At 42.4% G+C, this 24,378-nt stretch overlaps 1 protein-coding gene across 1 annotated transcript in view; it reads right to left on the bottom strand.

The window, feature by feature from the left end:
- The window catches only part of WNT7A (Wnt family member 7A), a 58,947-nt gene extending 34,697 nt beyond the window's left edge, over positions 1 to 24,250 (bottom strand). Inside the window, exons 1-3 of the mRNA XM_019536955.1 lie at positions 23,941 to 24,250; positions 23,427 to 23,653; positions 5,125 to 5,396 (exon numbers count right to left, since the gene is read on the bottom strand). Coding sequence (XP_019392500.1) covers positions 5,125 to 5,396; positions 23,427 to 23,653; positions 23,941 to 24,011 — 570 coding nt within the window. The 5' untranslated portion in view covers positions 24,012 to 24,250. The remainder of the gene's footprint in view (positions 1 to 5,124; positions 5,397 to 23,426; positions 23,654 to 23,940) is intronic.
- Positions 24,251 to 24,378: the final 128 nt, after the last annotated feature.

Below are 24,378 nucleotides of genomic sequence, written 5' to 3'. Positions count from 1 at the left end.
CAGCCACAAGATCATCTCTCAGTCTTCTCTTGTGGAAGCTGAAGAAATTCAGGTCCCTCAATCTCTCCTCATAGGGCCTTACCTGCAGGCCCCTAACCATACAAGTGGCCCTCCTCTGGACCCTCTCAAGGTTATCCACACGCTTCCTGAAGTTTGGCATCCAAAACTAGATGCAGCTCCAGCTGCTGCCTCACCACTGCCCACATCTTTCCAGGTCAATGCCAACCCAACCACCACCACTCTCTGGGTGCATCCCATTAGACAATTTGCCATCCACCTGGCCATGTAATTATCTACATCACAGCTGCTCAGTTTTTTTATGAGAATAGGATGAGATACCATATTGAAGACTTTCTTAAAATCCAGGTAGATGACATCTACCTCATCCCCTGAATCTAAGCATTTTGTGATCTGGTCATAAAAAGAAAACAAAGTTAGTCAGGCAGGATCTACCTGCTATGAACCCATGCTGGTTACCCTTCGACATTATTTTTCCTGCTGTAAATGTGATCCTTAATAATTTTTTCAAAGGTTTGCCCAAGGATAGAGATGAGGCTAACTGGCCTATAGTTACCTGGATCCTCCTTCCTCCCCTTCTTGAAAATAGGGACCACATTGGCCCTTTTCCAATCCTCTGGGACCTGACCTGAGCCCCATGAGTGTTCAGACAACTGTGCCAGTGGTTCTGCTATGATACTGGCCAGTTCCTTCAGTATCTTTGGATAAAGATCATCCAGGCCTGCCTACTTAAACACATCCAGTCCATCCAAGTGTCCCTTCACTAAGTTGGCACTAACAGTTGGTGGGCTGATTTCCCTTCTGTGCTTGTATATAATCCAATTGGGAGATTTGTCCTGATCCTTGTTCAGGAATACAGAAGCAAAGAACTCATTGAAGAGCTCAGCTTTGTCCCTCCTATCTGGCACCAATTGCCCTAGTCTGCCTTGTAGGGGTCCTAGGTTACCCTGTGCCTTCTTTTTGCTCCCCATATACTTGTAGAAGGACTTCTTGATGTCTTTAATTTTTGTTGTCAGCCTAAGTTCCATTGCAGCTTTGACCTTTCTAACTGACCCCCTGCAAGTGTGAGCCAAGTAAGTATATTTTGCCATGGTAGCTTCCAGAGCCTATATGTCTCTTCTTTTACCCCTAGATTTTCTTGGATTTCTCTGTTCAGACAAGAGGGTGTCTTGGCACCTTTCCCCCCTTTCCTGCACAATGGGATTGTCTCCTGTGCCCGAAGGATCATTCCCTTTAGGAATAGCCACCCTTCCTGGACTCCCATCTCACCAATGCCCCTGATCATCAATGCCTCACTAACAAATCTCCTGAGCATATTGAAGTTGGCCTTTCTGAAGTCTGACACTTCTGCCCTACTGGTTATCTTTTCCACCCTTTGCCAGATAGTAAATTAAATCAAGGTTACCTTGTATCTTGTATGCAGATACTTGATAGGTTCAGGGGGGCTAGTTACTATCAGCAGTGCATTCTTCTAGAAGTTTTCCAGGATTTGAAATAGCTAGGACAAAAAGTCTAGAAATGCATGGCTCTGATATTCCTAGCCTGCCATGGAATGGGAATGTTGTAATGTTTGTAGCTATGATGGTCCAGGGTAGGGCTGTCCACATTCTAAGGGCCTAGGGGCTGCATGCTACATAAGCTGCACTAACAGGGCTGCATTACTGTGAGCTATGGGCCCTCAGGCTGCATCCTCCCTGCACTACATATGGGAAGCCCCCAAACCACTGCACCATGCCGCAAGCTCCCCTGGTACCATGGGCTGTGCCACCCTACTCCCTGGGGTGAGAGAAGGAAGCAAAGGTTGACATTGGGAGAATACTAGAGACTGCAGCTGCTTCAGCCAGAGAGATAAGGAGTGTGAAGGCTGGGTAGAAGCCCAGGGGCTGCACATTAACCCCATGTGAGCTGCACGTGCCCCTGGGCCAGCAACTGGACAGCCCTGGTCCAGGGAATATAAATATTTTTATCAAACAAATCCTACCTCATAAAATGCCAGTCTAATTCCACTGTTTACAAGCAACAGACTCCCCCCCTTTATTGCAAGGATACAACATGCACTTGAAGTGAGATGCAACTGGAGATGGAAAGGGGAGCATTGTGTACGAACTTTCATGGTAAATAGGATGGAGACAAGACATAAAGTAGAAATTGTTTGAGGGAATCTTGTGCCTTCTACTGGCAGCATTAACTGAAGGAGAGTTTTTGGAACACCAGTGTCCAGAACTTTGAGAAGAGAGTGATAGCACAATTGTACACAGAGTCTCAAGCCTCAAGAGCTTGACTAAAGGCTGGGAAGCCAGATTTTTAAAAGGTGGTTAGGTGCCCTAGATGCAGATAGAAGCCTGCCAGACCATTCATATTAGCTACGCTGTCCCAGATGTTTAAAATACTGTAGTCCCTGAGGTGGCATCTGAAAGCAAAGCCCAAAGATGGTGTCTGTACCACACATCCTCATTCATTCTCTACTGATTTGTGGACATAGAATAACACCTACCCTGCCTTTTACTAAACTTCTATCCAGCTGCACTACTCAAAATTTCAGAAGAAGATCAGTAGTTACACTTGCTAAGGGTTTCAATAACAGGCATAAAAATATTTATATATCAAAAAAGTTTCTGAGCCTACTGAAGAGATGGCAGTTTGCCAAACATAGTCCACAAAGAAGATTGCCAAAGATAGCACACACAATTCTCCTAGATAATAACATATGCTCATTGAAATCTTCCAGACTTGATCTTTTAGGACTCTTTTAGTATATTGTGCACACATTGGTGCTAGATGCAAAGACAAGGAGGGAGGGCATGTGCTGCATCCCTTCAAAGAGCAACACAAAGCTCACATCTTTTGCAATGAAGAGATACAGGTGTGGCTGCCTCCCCAACTGGATCCAGGACTTCCACAGCCCAGTGACCAGTAGCATAAACTGAGGAGAGGGGGTGACAAGGATAGGAGCCCCAGGCCCTGCTCTGTGACAGGGTGCAGAAATAGCCACCACAGTGGTGACAGTTGAGCATGCAGCCAAGATCAGCCTGACAATAGCAGGAAGTGCCCCATCCATTGCAGCTGCCACAGGCGCAGCACTACTATATCTGCACAAAATGACACTCAGGTGTCTAACCAGACAATTTATTTCATTACAAAATTCTGAAAACCAGTAACTATAATAGGCAAAGTTTAAGGTGCTTTGCCCCATTCTTCTGCTTCACTAAAACAAGACCCAAAGCCAAGCACACCTGCTGCTGGTAAGCCATTCTTAACTTTTCTTTTATGCCTACCATGAGCTGCACCAGATAGAAGTGGGAATGGGCCTCTTCATTAAACCCTCTTCCCCAAGGTATATGAAAAGGTGGAATCTCATATATTCTGAGCCATTTCCTTTGTTACTTTGATGTGGATTCAGTCAGGTAACAGAGGATAATGTAATCTTACATTATGAAAAAACCTAGCGGAATAGAAAGAGACTCTGACAACTTTTGTGTTGTCATGAGTCTGGCAGCCAAGATGCTGTATCTCAGTGTTTTATGGAGTCTAGAAAAATAACTGAAAGTAAGTTCTTTGAAGAGTTAGCTCATGAGATATGCCCAGAGAGAGTCTCTGCACTGGAGTACCAAACCCAGGCATCTGGGACACTGAAATCAAAACTCAGCCCAGCCTCTCTATCTGATCATTTCAGCAATAACAAATCTGAGGCAGACTTTTTATTGCTTGTGATGGTGACACTTTTTTTTCTCTGTTACCAAAGTCCTTGGGTCTCGCATTTCAGTGCCAGAGGTGGTGTTAAGCCCTAACTTTTACTGCAGCTGCAAAATATTTTAGTGTCTTCATGCTACTTGCCATTTCAGGCAACGCTTATTCAGTTCTGTATCACACCCAGACAACTGCCAAGTTGCATTTAGTTACACGATGCAAACCCATAATGGTAATGGGATGTCACTGTGGTGAACACTTCTGTTGACAGGAAGGAACAGAATTCATTCCACTCTCTTTAGCTGCCTTGACTCCATAAAACTTAACATTAGTAAAAAGCAGTCAAAATATTTTTGTCCCTGGGGTCAGAAGATAGGACTCTGAACTGAACAGATCTTTTCACTAAAGGTAATGAGTCACTTCGATATAATTAATTTTCAAAACAGGACCATGCATACACATGATAACTTAATGTTCAAAGGACCAGCGATTCTGGCCTTTTTTGACACTGACCAATATAAAAAAACAACTTCAGACTATTTCGAACAACGTAAGTTAGACCACCTTTGAAAATGTGCTAGTTTGCAACTTCCCCAAAGAACCAGACCATCTTCAAAGACATAGAGGGCACGGAAACAGCCCTCTGACTTGGGTTCTCTGCTGGACAGGAGTACGAGGCCCTTGATCCTTATTCACTGGCACCTGACAATGGCAAAGCTGAGTTCACTACAATATATCACAAAGGAGGCAACCCAAGAACTGTCAGGATTCCCAGATTTGCTGTATATGTTCCTATGTACACGTTTCTGGGTGTTAGTAAGCCAAAAATCCAAATGCTCTTTCTGCAGTAATTGTGTGTATAAGATGCCAGGCTTTGACAAGTGGTGAGAAGCTGCTCCATTTAAGATGATAACCCTGCCTTATAGACACATGTGTTTGTATGCACGCACACACATAATGTTGTATTAAAATGAGTCAGTCAGTGGTTTGTTCATCTGTTTGTCGAGTTATTTTTTCCCCTTTAGAAGGAGTTCTCTCACAAAGAGCAAGGTTTAGACAGTTGGGTTGAAAATGATCCCTTTCAAATGAATGAAGAGTTCATGCCTGAACATGAAGAGAATCTGATTCACCCACACAGTAGCAGACAAACTCTTTATCACAAGCACCATTTGACTTTCCAGACGAAACATTTGCTTGCATTTCCTGTTTTATCACTGTCAAAAGTAACTGTTAGATAAATATTTGATAGACAGATAGTCCCAAAAGCTTGTATAACTTGCATAGGTACTTATTTCTCTACTGTAAAATGGATTGGCCTTAAAGTAATTTAGTTCTTATTTTCTATGTGAGTTATAATCAGACTACTAATCGTAGGTAGGGAATTATCAAGCTGTATTAGAAGATCAGGGAGATACCTACCTTACGGCCTGCCTCATTGTTGTGTAAGTTCATGAGAGTCCTTGCGTTCTGTTTAATCTCCCTTGCATCCACAAATACTTTGGCGAAACCTATTCCATACCGAATATCAGCAGAGCAGCCTCCCCATTTCCATCCTTCCTCTTTATGGTATTGTCCCTGTTTTTCTTTGTCACAACCACAGTCGCTCAAGTTTCCCTGTGTACAGGCAGCAGTGATCGCATGTGCAACTCCAGCAGCAATGATGGCATATGTGAATGCTGCTTCTCTGCTACCTGAAAGTAAAACGGATTGTGAACACATAGTGCAAGATTTGTGATACAGTGATTTAGAAAAATACATGCAAGTGTATACACTGCAAACATCAGAAAGTTATTATTAAAAGTACTGCAAATGTACAGACATTTCTCTACACATGTAAGTACTGATCTGTGTTGATGTTCATCCCTTCTCTAAACCAATAAATCTCTAAGCTGCAGTATTTATAAAATGAGATAAGCCCATATATGTATACATGTACCCAGATAGCTGCATGAATACATTTCAAGTTGTTATTGGAGCTGGTCAGATATTTTTGCTAGTTTATGCTTTTTGTAGGAAAATGCCAATTTGTCAAACTAAAATATTCATGGAAAGGTTTGGTTTTGCCAAATCTTCCCATTAAAAAAAAGTAAAAATTTGTTGAAACATTCCATTTTGACCTTTTTAAAATGAAAAAATGTTGGTTTTCAGCTTGAAGTAATTTCATTTAGAAATCAATTTTTTTTTCCTAAGGAGGTATCATTTTTAAACGACAAAATTAATGTATCTCAAAATTATTAAAACAAACAATTTCAAATGGGCCAAAAAAAATGTCTGCTTGTTAGCCCATGAAAATTTTTGCAATAAACCTTGTCTTGATTCAGAATCAGAAAAGGGACAGGAAAATTGTTGTCTGTCCAGCTCTAGTTATCACTTCAAAAAGTGCAACTTTTCCATTAGTGACTCAGACCTTTGCGGATGAAAGGCTGGAGGTCAGACAACTAAGTCAACTGTCAGGAATATTTCCTCCTGATTTTTTTTCTATTTAAAATGTGTGGTCTACTTATCTTTAAAAAATGTGGTTCCTAATGACATTATGATGTCCAAGGAGTAAATTGCAGATGATTTTTTATGTTCTCTGGGTTATTTACATTCAAAATACTCTCATGGGAAAAGGACCTGTTTGAGATGCAAAGAATTTGTAGGAGTCATCTGTCAGTATATACAAACAGGTGGCTAATTTAAGTAAAATTTTTATTTGATACATTCTTGAGAAAAAGACATAAAACTGAATATTTGGATGCACACATAATGACAGGTGATAGGTTATTATTCATGGGTAAGAGTGCTTCTGCTGTTTCAAGCTTCATGAGAAACCAGTTCAGAAAGAAATTCCTTACAGTTTCTTCATTCCTAGCTGCCTTTCTCTTCACATATACAAGCTTGTCTGTAGATAGTTCTTTTCATGAAAAACAGTTTCTCCCTATTCCATTACCTGATGGTCATAGACGTATAACATCAACAATATTCGATAATAGGAAATGTCATGGACACTTAACAGCATCAGCGGTGTTCCCAGTGCCACATTTGCAAACAAACCAGTAGTCAGTTGCCTAAAAGAATTTCATTGTCCTCAGTTAAATAATAAAACAATAGATAAGGGAATGCAATTCAGCAGAACATCCCCTTGGGCTTTGTTGACCTATTAAAATAATGGAATCATAGAAAATTAAGGTAGAAAGGGACCTCATCTAGTCCAACCCCAAGGCTCAAGGCCCAAAGCAGGACCATTACCAACTATATCAGCCCAGCCAAGGCTTTGTCTACCCAGGTCTTAAAAACCTCTAAGAATGGAGATTGCACAACCTCTTTGGGTATCCTGTTCCAGTGCTTTACTACTCTCCTAGTGAGAAAGCTTTTCATGATATTTAACCTAACCTTCCCCTGCTGCAACTTGAGACCATTATCTGCCACCACTGAGAATAGTCTAGCTCCATCCTCTTTGTAACCCCACTTCAGGTAGCTAAAGACTTATTAAATCCCCACTCAGTCTTCCCTTCTCCTGACTAAATGAAACCAGTTTCCGCAGCCTCTCCTCATATTACACATAGGGGTGCGCGAAGTGAGCCCTATTAAATTTGGATTCAGATTTGGCCCGAATCGGGGACAATGATTCGATTCGTTGATTTGAATCATTGTCCCTGATTCGATTCAGCCGAACCTGAAGATTTGATGCTGATTGGGAGAATCAGCAATTCAGACATAGATACAGCTTTAAATGTTTTTTCTACATACCTCGAGGTACCAGCATGGCTTGTGAACATTGTGATGCACAGGAGTGTGGAGGGGCCTCCGTGTGCTCAGCGGTGAACCCAGAAGTAAACTGGAAGTACTTCCTGTCCACTTCTGGGTCCGCTGGGGAACACGCTGAGGGGCCCTCCCCCCCACCCCCCGGGGCTCAGCAATCAGCTGCAGACCCTGGGTGCCCCCTAGACCCAGGAGGCACCAGTCACTGAGCCAGGGCAGTGCGGAGGGGCTCCCCCATGCACCTGCTGGTGGACCTGGAAGTGGACTGTAAGTGCTGCTGAGGGCCCTGGGGAGCCCCCCATGCTCCTGTGGGACACGCCATGCACCCCAGCATCCAAACACTCATGAGCCCCTGCTACCTAAAGGTATGTAGAAAAAGCATTAAAGCTGTCTTTATGTCCAAATCTCTGAATCTTTCCAGATCTCTCCAAATCCATTTGGAGGGCTCCAATTCAATTTGGAGAGATTAAAGGGTCCTCTGATTTGATTCAGATTCAGAGATTCAGCCACCAAATTGGGTCGAATCTCTGCCGAATCAAATCAGGGACCGAAGCTTCACACAGCCCTAATTACTCAGCCCTCTAACCATTTTTGTTGCCCTCCACTAGACTCTTTCCATTTTGTCCACATTACTGTTTGGGCTAGCAGTTTGTTATGAAAACTTGAAGTGAGGGACAAGTCTCCAGTATATAGTCTCCAGTTCAGTCATGGCTTGCAGTATCAAAACACTTAATGAGTTGGGCTGCTTCAGGAACTAAAGAACTCCCAAAGATATAAAGGAGAGAGAAACAAAATCAAATGTATCAAAATATTTTGTTGACTTTAGATAACTTTTGTCAGGTATACACTCAAACATAATGTTAAACACAGTATAAACACCAAGGCCCAATGGCCAGGTGGCTAAATGCTATGATTGGGAAATTGAGACAGAAACACCAGTTTCACTAGAACCAATGTAGCTCTTCCTCCTGTTTGAGACAATCACAGTAAACTGAGTCACTGAGAAATTTCAAGTATGGCTACTAAAGAAGCTGAGCCTCTTGAAAAAGGGAAGCAGAGCAGTAACAGAAGCATTACCTTTCTTTTTGAGTTCACTGAGGCCTAGAGGATTTCCTGAAGTTCACAATAGACCCCTATACTAAAATGAGCCCTTAAAGCCATCCTGCAAGGGATGATGTTTTGGCAGCTCTAAGTGGTGAATCTTGAAGAACGTATTGAACAACATTTATTTATTCTGTGAAAGAGAATGTGTGGAAAGCTTAGGCCTAAATTAGTGCGTTTTTGTTTTTCTTTAGTTGCAAAACTTCTAATTCAAGACAGGAACTGTTTTCCCTCACATAATAAAACACCAAGTGCCTAATGGTAATCTAAAAAAAGACCACTGAAAATAAGAAAATAACTTCATTCAAAATGAGGACATAACTAGTGTATCAGATCCTAACTGGTTATAAAAATGCTAAGAAATACAACTGATTTGAAAAAAGAAATCGACATCTCTTAAGTATTCAAGGATAGTTATTTGTAGTGCAAAGAAGACATGTATCCAGAGACACAGGCCATGGCCCGACCAACTTTCAGCACATTAATTTAGCTAGCTATGAAGTTAAAAAAAATTTAACTGGAATGACAATTGCACATTTTTTGGGTTATATAAATTAACATGCTAAAAGTTGGTCGGGTCATGACCCAGGTGGACCACCCCTTTCCGCAGCCTATGTCCAGAGGAATTCACCGCTAGAAGGTGTCAAAGACGTAATGTAATAGTTATAAAATATCATGCTTGTCATATTTTTAGCTTATTTTTTGCCTAGATGAGTCATCTTCTTGAGCTTCATTACACTTGTTCTACCCTTCAGAATACAAATGATTTTGAAAGATATTCTGGCATTAATATGTGCAATTTTATGTTCTTTTCATTTACTAGTTTTATATGGATTTTGTCATAGTTTCTTCAACCCAACCCCAGTAAATTTACATTCCGCTGTAAAGAAGTTGGGCACTCTCACACACCCTGTGCTTCAGGCACCCCTGCTTTCCTCGCTATTGATTATTTTGCATCCCCCTTCAGCTTTCCTCTCTGGTGAGTCTGTCATGATGTTGTCGCTTTCCTCACTGCCAGTTGACACCAATTCCTGTTCCCAGCAGCAATTGCTGGCAGGAAAATTGGCAGCAATCATTGGCAAAAGAAATCAGTGGCAGGGGAAACAATAACAGAGACTGAAGGGGTGAGAAATTCGCTAAATTCAGAGCTTTTCCACCGCCAAAGGGATAGACCTCATAGTTTGGGAAATACTGCTTTAGAAACTGAAAGGGGGCAACAGGGCTTTGTATCCAATCAAGTCAGAGTGGATAAAGGCAGTCAACTTTGCTTTAAAAAAGTGGGGGGTTGTCTCTCTATTTATTTTTTAATGATAAAAAAATTTAAATGTTTCTGAGCCAGGTTTTGGTAAACTGTATTTGGACAGAAATCAGGTACTCATTAACACACCAAAGTTCTGTTCCTGGCCAGCTTCCACCCCACATTCATCTTTCCATGCAACTGTTTGCTGTGGCAAGAATAATGTGTGCAGGACAGGAAGGTGTGGGTCTCAGCACATAACTATGTGGGTCACGTCCCCTACACACTCAATGTACATGCTGAAATCCCCTACAACTCCACTTGTGGAGAGTTCAAAACCATGGAACAAACTTTCATGGGTTTTGAGGAAGGCAATGCTGAACTGAAATAACTCCACACTAATCTACTCCCTCGCACTTGCTCTTCAGCCTATGTGAATGTGAAGCCCAGAACCAAATTAACCTGTTTTCTTAATTTTCCTGAAAAGGTTTAGCTGCATGAAATGGAGGATGCTGATGCTAGAAGTATCACTGGACAAGTCTAAAGCTTTAATGCCAACACAGTACCATTATTTCTATTTTTAAATCCTGAGTCCCTGATGATGATAGTATCACCATGTGCTGCATAGGTGGGAACAGTAACTCAGTATAAAATGAGACAAAATGACCACTGGCCTAGAAAAATGGACTTAAGAAACTAGAATGGAAAAAACATCAGAAAGTCACCTAGGATTTTTTTTTAACTACACTTTGTATGTCAGTGCCATCCAAGACATATTTTAATTTCTGGAAAAATCTTAATCTTCACTGACAATTCTCTTGAAACTGTAACTTGATTTATATTTACACAGTGACCAAATTAGAAACATGTGACTGGGATCCATGAAAAACTCCATCTGCATAAGTGCGGTTGCCTGCATAAGACTTTGTGTATTTCTGGTGAAAGGTGGAGAGCTTCCTACACATGTACAAGAGGTGTAGCTTGTACTGCCTTGGCTCTAACTAAAGCATACAACTCCCTTGAAAATGCTTCATTTGTGATGTACAACCCCCTAGCAGTGCCAGGCAGATCCCTCTGAGATTCTCCAAGCTGCTGCATTATGGTTGCCTCTTACTTCTACGAGGTATCCACAAAGCATTGTGGTACAAAAACTAATAAATACATTTGGCAAAATCAACCTAAGGTAATGGGGGCTGGGGTGGAGGGTACTAATGAAGTGGTCATAGCACATTAAGCACATAATGCAGAATTGCACAGTAAGAAAATTGTCCTAAAGTCCCCCGACAGGTAGTAACGAGTTCCTGTCTCTTGGACTATGGCAAACAAGGCCCACAATGGACAGCAGCTTGAGAATACCGAATTTTAGTAACCTTTAGAAAAATATCTGTTTGTGCAAGTAATGGTAGTTCTGCAATTACATAGGAGATGAGCAAGAGCTAACTTTTTCTATGTTCTCCATGCAGTCTTTAGATTAAGATGCACAGTACTTGAATAAGTGCTTCATAGCTCTAGGAGGACAGATATTTTTGTGTTATGTTTCATGTTGGCTATACATATTTTTGTTATCTTTGAGGCAATGATTTTTGTGGGTGATATTTTTTTTGGACCAACTGCATAGTTGGGATAGTGTTAGACAAGCTTTTTACTTATCTCTCTATTTTTTCTGGACATAATGATACATTATGGCTATTGCTAAAATTCCTGCTTACCCACATATCTGTTTGCTTTGATGAAATATTGTTTGGTGTCTATTACTTCAGAAACCCCCAAACTCCATTATCCTAAGACACGTGTTAGTGTTTTAATGGAACTCTAGTGCTATTCAAGACTGTCTTTTGCTGATCCTTCTTATCACAGTATCATATTAGCTCCAAGGCTGTCTCTAGTCCTGCTACCAAGGACTATACAGTTAACGCCAGTCACAGGAAATGCTAGAGAAGCTTATTAGACATAAAGGGAAATACTGGGATTAGCATGAACAAGTGAAATCATAAATACTACCAGTTCTACCAAGTTCATACTGTATCCTGGGAAATTCCCACTATCTATTGCTAAATATAAGATCAAATATTCATTGAACAGGCAAACATGCAGAATTCCTTTGTTTGAACAAAATTAATCCATACATAAACAACAATTACCCAGATATCAGTGAGGTGCCTGTACATGAATGCACAGAGCCTGGGAAACAAGTAGGAAGAATTGGAAGTCCTCCTACATTCATGGAACTATGACAATATTGGAATAACAGAGACTTGGTGGGAGCTCGCTTGACTGGAGCGCTGCCATGGATGTGTCCAAACTGTTCAGGAAGGACAGGCAGGGGAGAAAAGGAGGAGTTGCGCTTTAGGTAAAAGAGCTATATAATTGCACAGAGCTCCAGTATGAAACTAGAAATAGGCCTGTTGAAAGTCTCTGGGTTAAAGACAGAGAAAAAAATAAGGGTGATATCGTGGTGGGGGTCTGCTATAGACCACCAGACCAGTAGGAAGTGGTGGACAAGGCTTTCTTCAACCAGTTAGCGGAAGTTTCCCAATCACGGGCCCTGCTTCCTATGGGGGACTTCAGTCACCCTGACATCTGCTGGAAGGGCAATACAACAGTGCACAGGCAATCTAGGAAATTTTTGGAGAGTGTTGGGGACAACTTCCTGGTGCAAGTGCTGGAGTGGCCAACTAGGGGCCATGCTTCTCTTGACCTGCGGCTCACAAACAGGGAAGAATTACTGGGGAATGTAGACAGCACCTTAGACAGTGGTGGCCACAAGATGACTGAGTTAAGGATCCTGAGGAAAGAAAGGAAGGATGAAGAACAGCAAAATAAGGACTCCTGACTTCAGAAAAGCAGACTTCGACTCACTCAGGGAACTCATGTGCAAAATCCCCTGGGAAGCCAGTCTCAAGGAGAGAGGAGTCCAGGAGAGCTGGCTGTACTTTAAAGAGGCCTTACTGAGAGGGCAGGAACAAACCATCCTGATGCACAGGAAGACTAGCAAGTATGGCAGAAGACCAGCTTGGTCTAGCAGGGCACTCTTCTTTTTGTCAGAAAAAGGAAGTTTATAAAAAGTGGAAACTTGGACAAATAAATAGGGAGGAGTATAAGAGCATTGCTCAGGCATGCACGGATATGGTCAGGAAGGCTAAAACACAACTGGAGTTGCAGCTGGCAAGGGATGTGAAAGGTAACAAGAAGGGTTTCTGAAAGTATGCCAGTAACAACAGGAGAATCAGGGAACGTGTGAGTCCCTTACTGAATAAGTGAGGCAACCTTGTGACAGAGGATACAGAAAAAGGCTGAAGTACTCAGAACAACAGCAGAGTCTCCCTATGCCTGAAGAAGGGTGCTTGTGCCCGAAAGCTTGCAATGAACTTTGTCCCAACTACTGAGTTGGTCTAATAAAAGATATCACATCTACCCAAAGAACCTTGCCTGCCTCAAGTGTTCAATGCCTTTTTCACCTCAGTCTTCACAGGTCTGGTCAACTCCCAGACAACTGCACCAGGCAGCACAGTTTGGGGAGGGGATGAGCAGCCAGCAGTGGTGAAAAAAATGTTAGGGACTATTTAGAAAGGCTAGATATGTACAAGTCCATGGGGCAAAACAGGATGCACCTGAGGGTGCTGAGAGAGTTGGATGATGCAATTGCAGAGATGCTGGCCATCATCTTTGAAAACTGGCTAAATCACCAGGATGTAATCAATGGCTCGATGTCTAATTGGTAGCCAATATCAAATGGAGTACCCCGGGGTGCGGTCCTGGGGCCGGTTTTGTTCCATGTCTGCATCAATGACCTGGAAGATGGCATAGAGCATCTACTTCAGCAAGTTTCCAGATGACACCAAGCTGAGGGGTGTAGTAGATACTCTGGAGGGTAGGGCCAGGGTTCAGAGTGACGTAGACAAATTGGAGGATTGGGCCGAAAGGAATCTCATGAGGTTCAGCAAGGACAAATGCAAAGTCCTGCACTTTGAACAGAACAATACCATGCACCAGTACAGGCTGGGGGCTGACTGGCTGGGCAGCAGCTCTGCAGAAAAGGATCTGGGGGTTACAGTGGACAAGAAACTGAATATGAGCCAGCAGTGTGCTCTTGTTGCCAAGAAGGCTAATGGCACACTGGGCTGCATTGATAAGAGTGTTGGCAGCAGATCAAGGGAAGTGATTATTCCCCTAATGGGCACTGGTGAGACCACATCTGGAGTACTGTGTCCAGTTTTGGACCCCCCGCTACAAAAAGGATGTGGATAAATTAGAGAGAGTCCAGCAGAGGGCAACAAAATGGTGAGGGGACTGGGGGACATGACTTATGAGGAGAGGCTGAGGAAACTTGGCTTATTCAGTCTAGAGAGGACTGAGAGGGGATTTAATAGCAACCTTCAACTACCTGAAGTAGGGTTTGAAAGAGCATGGAGCTATGCTGCTGTCAGCGGTGGCAGATGACAGAACAAGGAGCAATGGTTTCAAGTTGCAGCAAGGGAAGTTTAGGTTAGATATTAGGATGACCTTTCTCACTAGGAGGGTAGTAAAACACTGGAGCAGGTTACCCAGAGAGGTGGTGGAATCTTCATCTTTGGAGGTTTTTAAGACCAGACTAGACAGCTTTGGCTAGGATAATGTAGCTGGGGATGGTCCTGCTTTGAGCCTGAGGTTAGACTAGATGACCTCCTGAGGTCCTTTCCAGCCCTAATTTTCTATGATTCTATTAGCTCCATGATAATGAATGTATCACTTGTTCTGGTGATTAAATAAACAGGAATAAAGGTGTGTCCTATGCTGTATATACTATTATAAATAAAGCTTAAGTTAAATGAAAGGTATTTAATCTGGCAGTAAAGAAATTCAAGCTTTCAAGGTTTTTGTGCTTTTTGTGCAATAGCTGACGGCATCACTAATGTCTGAAGCAGAACTACAATTCATGAGAAGACCAGGATCCTTCCCCTTCAGAAGATGAGTTACCATCTCTCTTCAGACTCTAGCTTCCATGATCCTAGATTGCTGTAGGCTTCATTTCCATCCACTATTGCAAGGTGAAACAAAGAACCACCTTTCCACAAGTTAGTAAACGTACAAATCCATTAGTGTTAGAATTCATTAGTTTGTACTTAAACCGACCTTGGGTAAGCTACACCCTGCATTCTCATCTTGCCCTGAGTTCCTACTCAAGTCAAGAAATGAGCACCAAATGGGCTTGACACCTATGAGGTACACTTCCACTAACATTTCAGGCTGTACCTTTAGAGCCCTGAGCCTGCAAACATGCCTGGGCACAGATTTACTCCTGTGAGTCAGTGTTTACAGTACTGTGGTTTCAATTAATTTTTAATTAAGTTAAACCTTTTTTATAAAATGTTTGCACATTAAGATAATAATCAGGAAACCAGGACAGAATCTTGTAATATGGTGCTGGCTGCCCTTCACTCCCAGTGAGTCAAAAAGAACTGATGGTGCTGAGTAGCTCAGCACCACTCAGCACCCAGGTATGTTTTTAAATAGTTTGTTCCACCCTATCAGCCCTACCATAAATTGCCTAATCTGGGAAATAAAAAAGACAAATTTGTATTTATCTCACTGGAAAACATACATTATATTTTCTGCTATTTAAAGCCAAGGGGTCAGAGAGGGAGTTATCTGCAATGACATGAACTGAAATATATGTTGATTCTGAAAATATAAAGATGGAAAATACAGTCTCCCTTGCCAATTATGTGCCATGACTAACATTACTTCACGTTTCTACAGAAGTCATAATTCATATCAAAATGGAGAGCAGAACTCATCTTCTTACTGCTTCGGGGTTTACCTCCTTCTTTACCTTGATAGAATATGGACTTGATTTTTTAAATGTAACACATGTGTTTAATAAATAATGGCAGCTTGTACCACCATGCTTTCCAATTAAGTGCTCAGACCTCTGAGGAGCTGTGTATCCTCAACTCTTCAACTAACCTGAAATAAAATTGAGGACACACCACGTAACAGGAACAAATTACAAATATTTAGTTGCGATAGTTAAGTTGAATTGTTCCTAAAAATGTGAACATGCATAGGTGCTTGCTGCTTCCCACTATACGAGTCTAGGTTTTATTATGCTTCTTCAGCACAGAAATTGACAATATGTTATTCAGAGTCGGGGTACAGCCAGAGGTATGGGCCATTTCAAAAGTATATCCCATTTTAAGTTCATAAAATATTTACGCAAGCTATGAAAGTGCAAAATCATAGCTATAATGGTGGATTTCAGAAGATGAAGTTCCCCCTTTTTAAACATCTTCCCTTCCCTGTATCAGAATGTTTTATGGAGTTGGGTTTGTTTTGAAAAACCTGTGTAACTGACCCAGCAATGGGCGCTAGTTATTCTGCCTTCTAATGAAATGTAATCTTTTTGTATCTCTAAAACATGTACTCACAAGATACATTTGAAGACAGGTATGAAAGCCTTCTGATGTGAATTCCAACTAAAGTGACCTTGGGGCAATGTTTTATCTTATTGTGACACTCACTGCCTAGAAAGATTGACTCTTTGGCATAAAGCAACTGGCTGTTTTTTAGACATTTAGTGCCATATTTCAGCATGGCCTATGCTTTAGCAACAGCAATTTCTTTTCTTTTTATTAAACCTGTGAATTACTGCACCTGCATTACTGAAATGTGCAGAATGTTACCCACGAAAATTATGGCAGTAGCTGAAAACATAAATGCAAATCCTGACTCAGCTGAAGGCAATGGCAAAGCTCCCACTAATTTCCATGGGACCTGTATTTGACTATTTTAGTGTATCCTGGGAACTGCCTAGTACCACCAGTTTAAAACCTAGAGAGTGTGTCACTCCTAAACAATGACTATGCTTAATAGTACATAACAATTTAGAAACTTTTGGTTAAGATAGCAGCAGTGTCCATTTGTTTCCATGGACAATTACATTCTCTCCCTTTTATTTAAAAAAGGAGGAAGCAGGGGCAGGCACTCTACCATTCTAACTTTTTCCCTTCTGCAAATTATGTTAATAAGTTTTTCCTTGGTCTGACACTGTTCTTTGTAAACCAAAGAATCAAAAACTTCAATTTGTCCCATGAAACTCCATTGGAATTGAATGCCAAAAATTTCCTTGATTCTTCTATGGTGTATCCTGGGAACATGCACATGAAATGATGTAATCTAAAGGGCATTTTCACTCTGAAAAATGTCTGAAGATAGTACCTCCCTTTCTAAACACACCTACCCATTCCCCTTGGCTCATTGAAAGTCAGACCTGCTAATATTAGTAACAAGATAAGTTTTTGTATATCCTGCTCACTGGGCAAACCCAGTTCAGCTAGAGAAGAACAAGCTGGATTCTTTGCCTTTAGGACATCAGTAAAGGAAATATGTTCTAAGTTTTAATTGCTCAGTCAACCAGTTACCATGCGGGCCAACTGTGAATATAAGGGAGTTAAAATGATTTGGCTTGCAGACTATTTCCCATTCATTGTGAATCATAAAACAAGACTTCACCCTTACGCTGCCAGAACAACTTTTTCTCCTGCATGTTACTTCCAGCAGACTATACAGGATGCAAATCAACTGCAAATTTAGTCCAGTCAGCAGAGTTAAGGGTACTGCTAGAAGAGGAGCATAGCCAGGATGTATGAGTCGCTCTTTAAAAGAACTTCTTTGAGTGCTAATCTCAAATCCTAACACCTAGTCCCTTCTCTGATAAGTTTTTCCTTACCTTTTCTGACTGATAGTCTCTCTGGATTAAAAAACATTGTACAAAATGAAAATAAATGCTGAACTTGGCCTCTTGTATCCCTCATATCCCAGGTATTTCACTATCACCTCTAATCCTCCCTGTCTGCTAAAGTTTCACCATTGTATCCAATGGTGAAGGTGCACCAGCAATGAATCCTAGGTCTATTTTTTCTAGCGTCAGAAAAGCTAAAAGAATGGCCCACATATCTGGTAATTATAGACATACAGAGTTCATTTTAGGATGCTATATACCTTTGTTGTGTCACGTCAGTGTGTTCGTTGTTTTTAGCTTTCTATTTTTCTTATGGCTTTCTAAGTATTCGGCTCTCTTGTGAGATCATTCTGTTTCAAGCTGACAGCCTCCCATGGTCCTCAAGCACTTGCACTGAAATAGTGACTCATTTTTTCTTAGTACTACTAGCATCATGGCCATGCTCTTTGTCATAGGGTTGTGCTAGATGTTATTTAGTGAGAGGGAAGAGGTCCAGAGCTTCGCACTGAAATTGCTTGAACTCTGCTGTGTAATGTCCTTATTGAAGTGTCTTCAGCTCAAACAGCCATGTGCTGATTTTTTTTTCTTCCTGTATTGTATCGACCAAAGGATCTTCACAAACTGGACTGAAATCATTTTTTACTTTTGCCAGATTTCTTACTTCCATTAGGATTGCTTTCACTTTTGCCACATCACAGTGGAAAGGCACAGTCACAGAGGTTTTGCTGACTCAGAAAAAAACATTCTTCCTATAGAATTTTGCTTCATAATGGCATTGTCACTTCAGCACAAACACCTAAAATACCTGTTCCTTGTGTTCTCACCTCATCGCACTAGTTGGTACTGTCCACTTCTGAGTACAGTCAAATCCCAAGGTGGCCTAGGATATATTTGTGAGAGTAGTTCTCTGCTTATGCCCTGTCATGGGTACTTCAGTTAGCAGGGTCCTGTGCACTGCTCATGGGTTGGGTTGCTGATTCTTCAGTGAAAAGCCTCCATGGTAGAACTTGGTCCATCAGTGCCCAAACCTACATTTGCTGTCGTAGCCAAAGACTTTTCTGTGTCATCAGGTCTTTGAGCCCTACCTATCAATTTCCTGGAACTGAGTCAGCAGGAATTTGTCTTACTGTGAAATGTTGTCCTTGCTTATGCCTGAAGATCCCTAGGTACTGAAATCAGTAGGCAGGCAGCAGGGGGCTACGGACCCGAATCCCTGGGTCTGTAGCTCTGTCAGCTGGGAGCTGCCTCTGGGAGGGCTGGGGGAGCAGGAGCTGTGGGTGGGGAGTGAGGGGCACCAGCAGGGCTAGGTGGGCTGTGGGGAGACCTTTCATTTTAAACATGGATTTGGAGTTTTTATCAGAGAATCTGAGACTTTTTTTCAGGAAAAACCAGGATCTCTCAAAAACCACTACATGAAAGAAATATGGCATTGTAACAATAATGGAACTTAAGTGGTCACTAGCTATAATCCTTTTTCCAAACTATGACTGAAGGAAAAATTATCAAAGTAAAATAGGATTTCCTAATACATTAATTTACAATCAATAATGGACAGCTCTCCTATTGCATTTGTCATCCATAGACAACTGAGGAACAGGGAGAGAAAGTGATTTTTCCAAGGTCATGTAGCCTGCCAGTGGCAAAGCCAAAAATAGAATGACAGGTTTCTTGAGTCCCAAACAAAAGAAAATTAAGTTTGCATTAGTTTGGCTGCATGTGCTGAAGATTACCCAATGCAAGGGAAACTAGTAAAGCAATCAGAGAGACAGATGTGATTTATTCCATTACCAAAACCTCCTCTGATATGCATCAGTCATCATCAATATGAGGTCTTTAGGACAACCGTTACAGATTTATACACCTAATTGTTATTCACTTAGTAAATGATCACAAAATGATGTTAGCATTTCTTTCTTGTATACAAGCACTCCCAAGTTGCAATCTTCAGGCAGTGCAGTGATAAACCAAGTTACATTACTGTCCCCCTTAGTGTAAGTACATCAGTGCCACTTTCAGGTCAGATCCTAGTCATCTAATCAAGAAAGTGGAATGATGTCATGTGGTCTAATGATTTTATTGCATGTTTTAATTGTGAAACCATTTGGTGTAACATTTTTAAAGATCCATCCAGACTAAAAGACTTAATCAGCCTTCAAAGATTAACTAATATTAAAATATCTTTTATAGTATTTTAATAGCATTTTACAGAAGGCATGTCAAGGTATTAAAAAGCTAGAGCTCTAGCTGATTGGCATGAGGAAAAATACAAGTACAAAATATTTTGACCTCAGAATTCATTTGCATTGTTATTAGTGCACTATTTACAATAAGGAGCTATGTTCTGGTTTACAACTTTGTGTTGCATATGTCATTTCCCCAATCCTTATCCTTCTGTTTAGGACAAGGGATGTGGGGCTTTCCTTTTTATCTAGCCTTAATTGTAGGCATTAAGTCTGCCCTTTGGCTTTATGAGGTCTAGGTTGTTGCTCTTTTTAACTCAGTGAAATATTAGTCTAGATTATAGTGAATGGTAATTTATACTTGAGGAGTGGGAAAGGGCAGCTGATAAAAGGGAATAGAAAATTGTGAGTCGCTCAGAGGAGTCTTCTAGGAAATAAGTGGTTTTTCTACTTTTTGGTAAAGTGATAGTGTCTGTATCAAATGTGCAGTGCTGATAGAGATAGGAAGCCAAGGGATTCAGGAGACATTCTGTTGCACATTAACAATTATACTAAAGTTAGTAATATTTAGTGGTACCGAATACACTTACAATTTTCCAAATTTCAATTTTTTTTGACTTTGCCATCATAGTTTGCTCTGAAACTAACTTTTCCATTAAAAAGGTCAACACAAAATTGATTTTTGTCAGTCTGAAAATCACCTATTTCTAGTTTGGGACAATTTAATAAGATCTCAAAGAGGGAAAAAGACACTTTTTTGTAAGAAAATTGACTATATTTTGGTTCATGATGCTGGCAAGGTGAATAAGAAAATGTGTATGTGATCAAAGTTCAAAAAGGGTACTTATGCATTGTAAGTGAGTTTTGTCCATTATCAATGAACCAAAATCAATCCTGGGGTGAGTTCTACAGCAAATGGAGTTAGACCAGTAATGAATTTGTCCTGATATGTTCTAATACACTTACCTATGTAAGCTTCATAATGGATAGATAGAATATATTAAGAAGTATCACTTCAAGGATGGATCAAAATCCACTTACTTCCCTTAATATTGACTTTCTTTAAGAGTACCTAAATATAACCCACCAACTAAATAATTCAGTTTTGGGGAAAAAAACTGATAGTGTTTATGCAGCAGACCACAATAACTATTCTTTCACAGTCTGATGGACAAAAAAGAAACTCCCTATACATTTTCTATCTATGAATATATAATGCACACAGTATAGGTCATTACTAAATGAGATTGGCCCCTACCCTATCAGTTTTCCAAGATGAGCTTTACTGACATCAGTGAGAAATGCCTCAATAAATCAATGGCAGGAATAAACTAACTTTATAGAAGTGAAAGCTTTTCAAGGATATTTTCAAAAGCAGCCCTAATTTTGATTCATTCTGCTTGATTCTCAGACATGGGCTTGAATAAATAACCTTTAAGTCTATTTTAGGCTTTTTCCTTGTTTTTATTCTTTATAAGGAAATGAACTTGGGGGAAACTCTCATTCAGTCAATGCTAAAAGCTTTACTTAAACTTCCTAAGGCAAGGAACTTAGACAAGAAGAGCCCATACTGTTACTACTGTGCACCCAGAATGCCTAGCAACTTTGGTGCACTGGGTCTATAATTAAGCTATACTCTCCTGCCCTTGGTCCAGGTACAGAGAGAGGAGGATTGAGACTAAAGAGAGCCTGGAATCCAATCCAGTCAAAGAACTTTCCTAGAACCAAGGGCCTTGCACAACAAATCAAGGAGCCAGCACCCTATATAAAAGAGCTCAGGTCAGACATTGCTCCTTGTCTTCATTCTGCTTTCCAGTCCCCCAAAGCACCCATGTTCTTGGCTATTATAGTGCTCACTCACCTCATGGACCATGCATCTAAATATTGGGTCACTGAACCTCTTCCCAAACAAAGGCTTGGAATCACAGTGCAAGGTCAAGGTCAATCACAGGTCAAGTGCATTTTAAATATATATATTTTGCAATTTTATAGTTGGGAAAAAAAAACCCCAAAAACCCCAATGTGTATTATACAAGAGATAAGCCAAAGCTGGAAACTCACACTGAAACCCTTTGAAAGTTTGTGTGGTTTAGGTTTGAATGCTCAGATCAGAAATTGACCCTTAAAGCAGTGATTCGCCACCAGGGTGCCGTGGTACCCTGGGATGCCTTTTGAGATCCTTTCAAGTGTGCTGTGGGGTGACACAGTGTTAGTACTGCTGGTGTGCAAACATGATTCACAGGATAAATCACAGATATTTTGAATAGGAATCCACAGTGTTAACAACATGCTGATCTGTTGTGGTCTTTTTTGGAGTTCTTGGCAACAAAAGAATTGATATGTTATTTTCTCTAGTGAAAGATTGGAGTGAAAACTAAGGATTGGCATTTTCTGAGGGATGCTTTGCGTCCAAAAAGGTTGAGAACCACTGCCAGGACAGGTAATGGTCTGGGGGAGACCCACTTTGGTTTGAATTGGATGGTGCCTGTTGGAGGTCTGGACAAATCAACAGTTGTTCCTAGACCCATTTTAAACGGTAGAAACCTGCTTGATATAATGAGAACAGGTAGGTGACCTGGTAAGACTCCTGCCAACTAGGTTGGTAACTTCTGAGAATGTTTAATTTAGGATCCAGGGCAGGTACAATGGTACAGATGCACCCTGCTTTGGTTCCCTGCCCCACCCCACATGTCTATTCAGGCAGCTCTGGGACAGGGAATTGACTTCCTAGCTCATTATCCTCCCCTTGATTCCTGTTAATCTCCCTCCATCCGCAGGTGTTAATGACCTTTATACTTTTTAATGGTCTTGATTTTCCATTATTCAAACTATCCTGTCTTCTGCAATTTTGCTGTCTGTTGGTCATTCCTGGCAATGTCTTTTTTTTATTTCACAGCCCTGCAGACTGCTTTTAGCTCTAGTTAAAAGCCTTAACTCAGGTGTAGAAATGACTTGACAGTGGAGGCATTGTCAAGTGATCCAGGAAGACTAGATTGTTTTATGAATATGAATAAAAACCAGTGACACTATCTTTTGACTATTTTAGTTATTATTTGCCTAGTTTGTTGCATTTTATTGTTATATATAATCTAGCAAATCAGTGCATGTTCCAATATTTATATTAATTTTTGCTTTGATCTTAAATGGAATGACATAGTGCTAGCCCCCTAGCATATTAGTAAAGCTTGTAGTTTCTTTTTAACAGGAGAAAAATATAAAATATGTCTTGTGTTACATGTGATGATATGCCACACCATCTGACCCCCACCCCCTTTTTCTTTCCAAAATCCTGGATCTGCCTATGCAATGGCTCATAAGATTTCTGGGCCATGGAGCACAAGTCTAGCCTTTATTCAGTATGCCTCAGTGCAGCCCTTTACCAGAATCAAAGGTAACTTCCATGTCGTCGATTATCTGAATGGAGCTCTTGTGTTTTATAGGTAAAGGGGAAACCCTACAGAAAGGCAGGGCATACACAGGTACACAACAATAGGCTGTGGGAAGGAAGTTGGTGCATTTACCCTGTAAGTACTTCCCTAAAGCATGGAAACGAGGGGTCCTCCAAGGAACCTGTGCAGACAGCATGACTTTTGCCAGCCCTCCCGAATGGACAGAGCCCGTGCTGGCTGGCACAGACCTTCTTTCCCCAAGGCAGCGTCGGAGTCCGTGACAGGTGGGCTAACACCAATCCCTCCTCCGGCTCCGCGCCTCGCCACAACCCCGGGGAGAGGTGACATACCCACTTTCAGCTCTTTTCCAAACACAGTCCGTTCTCCCAGGGCGGAGCAGTTCCAGCGCCCGTTTCGGAACTGGAATTGACACTCGTTGATTCCCATTTGCGACCCTTCTCCGATCACGATGATGGCATCGGGTCTGCTCTGGCAGATCGCCCTCTGTCGCGGAGCGAGCCCCGGGATCTTGTTACAGATGATGCTGGCCCCCAGAGCCACCACCGAGGAGAACCCCCTGCAAGGAGAAGAAGCGGGGCGTGGGCGGGCGCCGGAGGGGCGCGAGGAGCTGGCCGCCGCGTCCTCGCCTCCCCGCGCCTTCGCTGCCGGCCGAGCGCGGCGCAGCCCGGCCCGGGGCGGCGAGCCGGGCCGCTGTGACTTGTGCAGGACGAAGCCCGGGAGAGCGAGCACGTGGGGCCCGGGGCAGTCGGGGCAGGGCGGGGCGGGCTCCTCACCTGCCGCCGGGGAGGCTCGGGCCGAGGAGCCGCTCGGCCCCTGCAGGCGGAGCCCGGCAGCGCCACTTACCCGATCTTGATGTAGACGATGCCCAGGCTCAGGAAGATGTGGAAGATCCAGCGCTTTGCTTTCCTGTTCATAGTCCCGGCTGCCGGGCTCCGATCACGGTGCGAAGCGATGCCCCCCCGCGCCGCCCCGGGCACTGCGGCGCCTTTGTAAATCCGCGGGGGCGCTGAGCATAGCCCCGCGGCTGCGGCTGCCGCTGCCCAGTCACTCCGCGGCGGCCGCGGGCGCACGGCGCGGGGCAGCCGACGGCTCGGATCGCCCCGGAGGTGCGGTGCGAGGCGCTGCCGCCGCGGCTCCTCACTCCGGCTCCCGGGGCGTGTCCTGGCGGGGCGGGAGCCGGCCCGCGAGGGGGAGGCGGTGGGAGGTGATGGCAGGAGGCCCCGGCGGGCGGGTCACCTGCCGGCCGCGATCCCCGCGGTCAGGCGAGGCGGGACGGAGCCG

The sequence above is a fragment of the Crocodylus porosus genome, unplaced genomic scaffold (genome assembly GCF_001723895.1).
Source record: "Crocodylus porosus isolate Cpor-Errol unplaced genomic scaffold, CroPor_comp1, whole genome shotgun sequence".
In the NCBI taxonomy this organism is placed as follows: domain Eukaryota; kingdom Metazoa; phylum Chordata; order Crocodylia; family Crocodylidae; genus Crocodylus; species Crocodylus porosus.
Note: the sequence above shows the minus strand (reverse complement) of the source record. Positions and strands in the feature narration are given on the sequence as shown.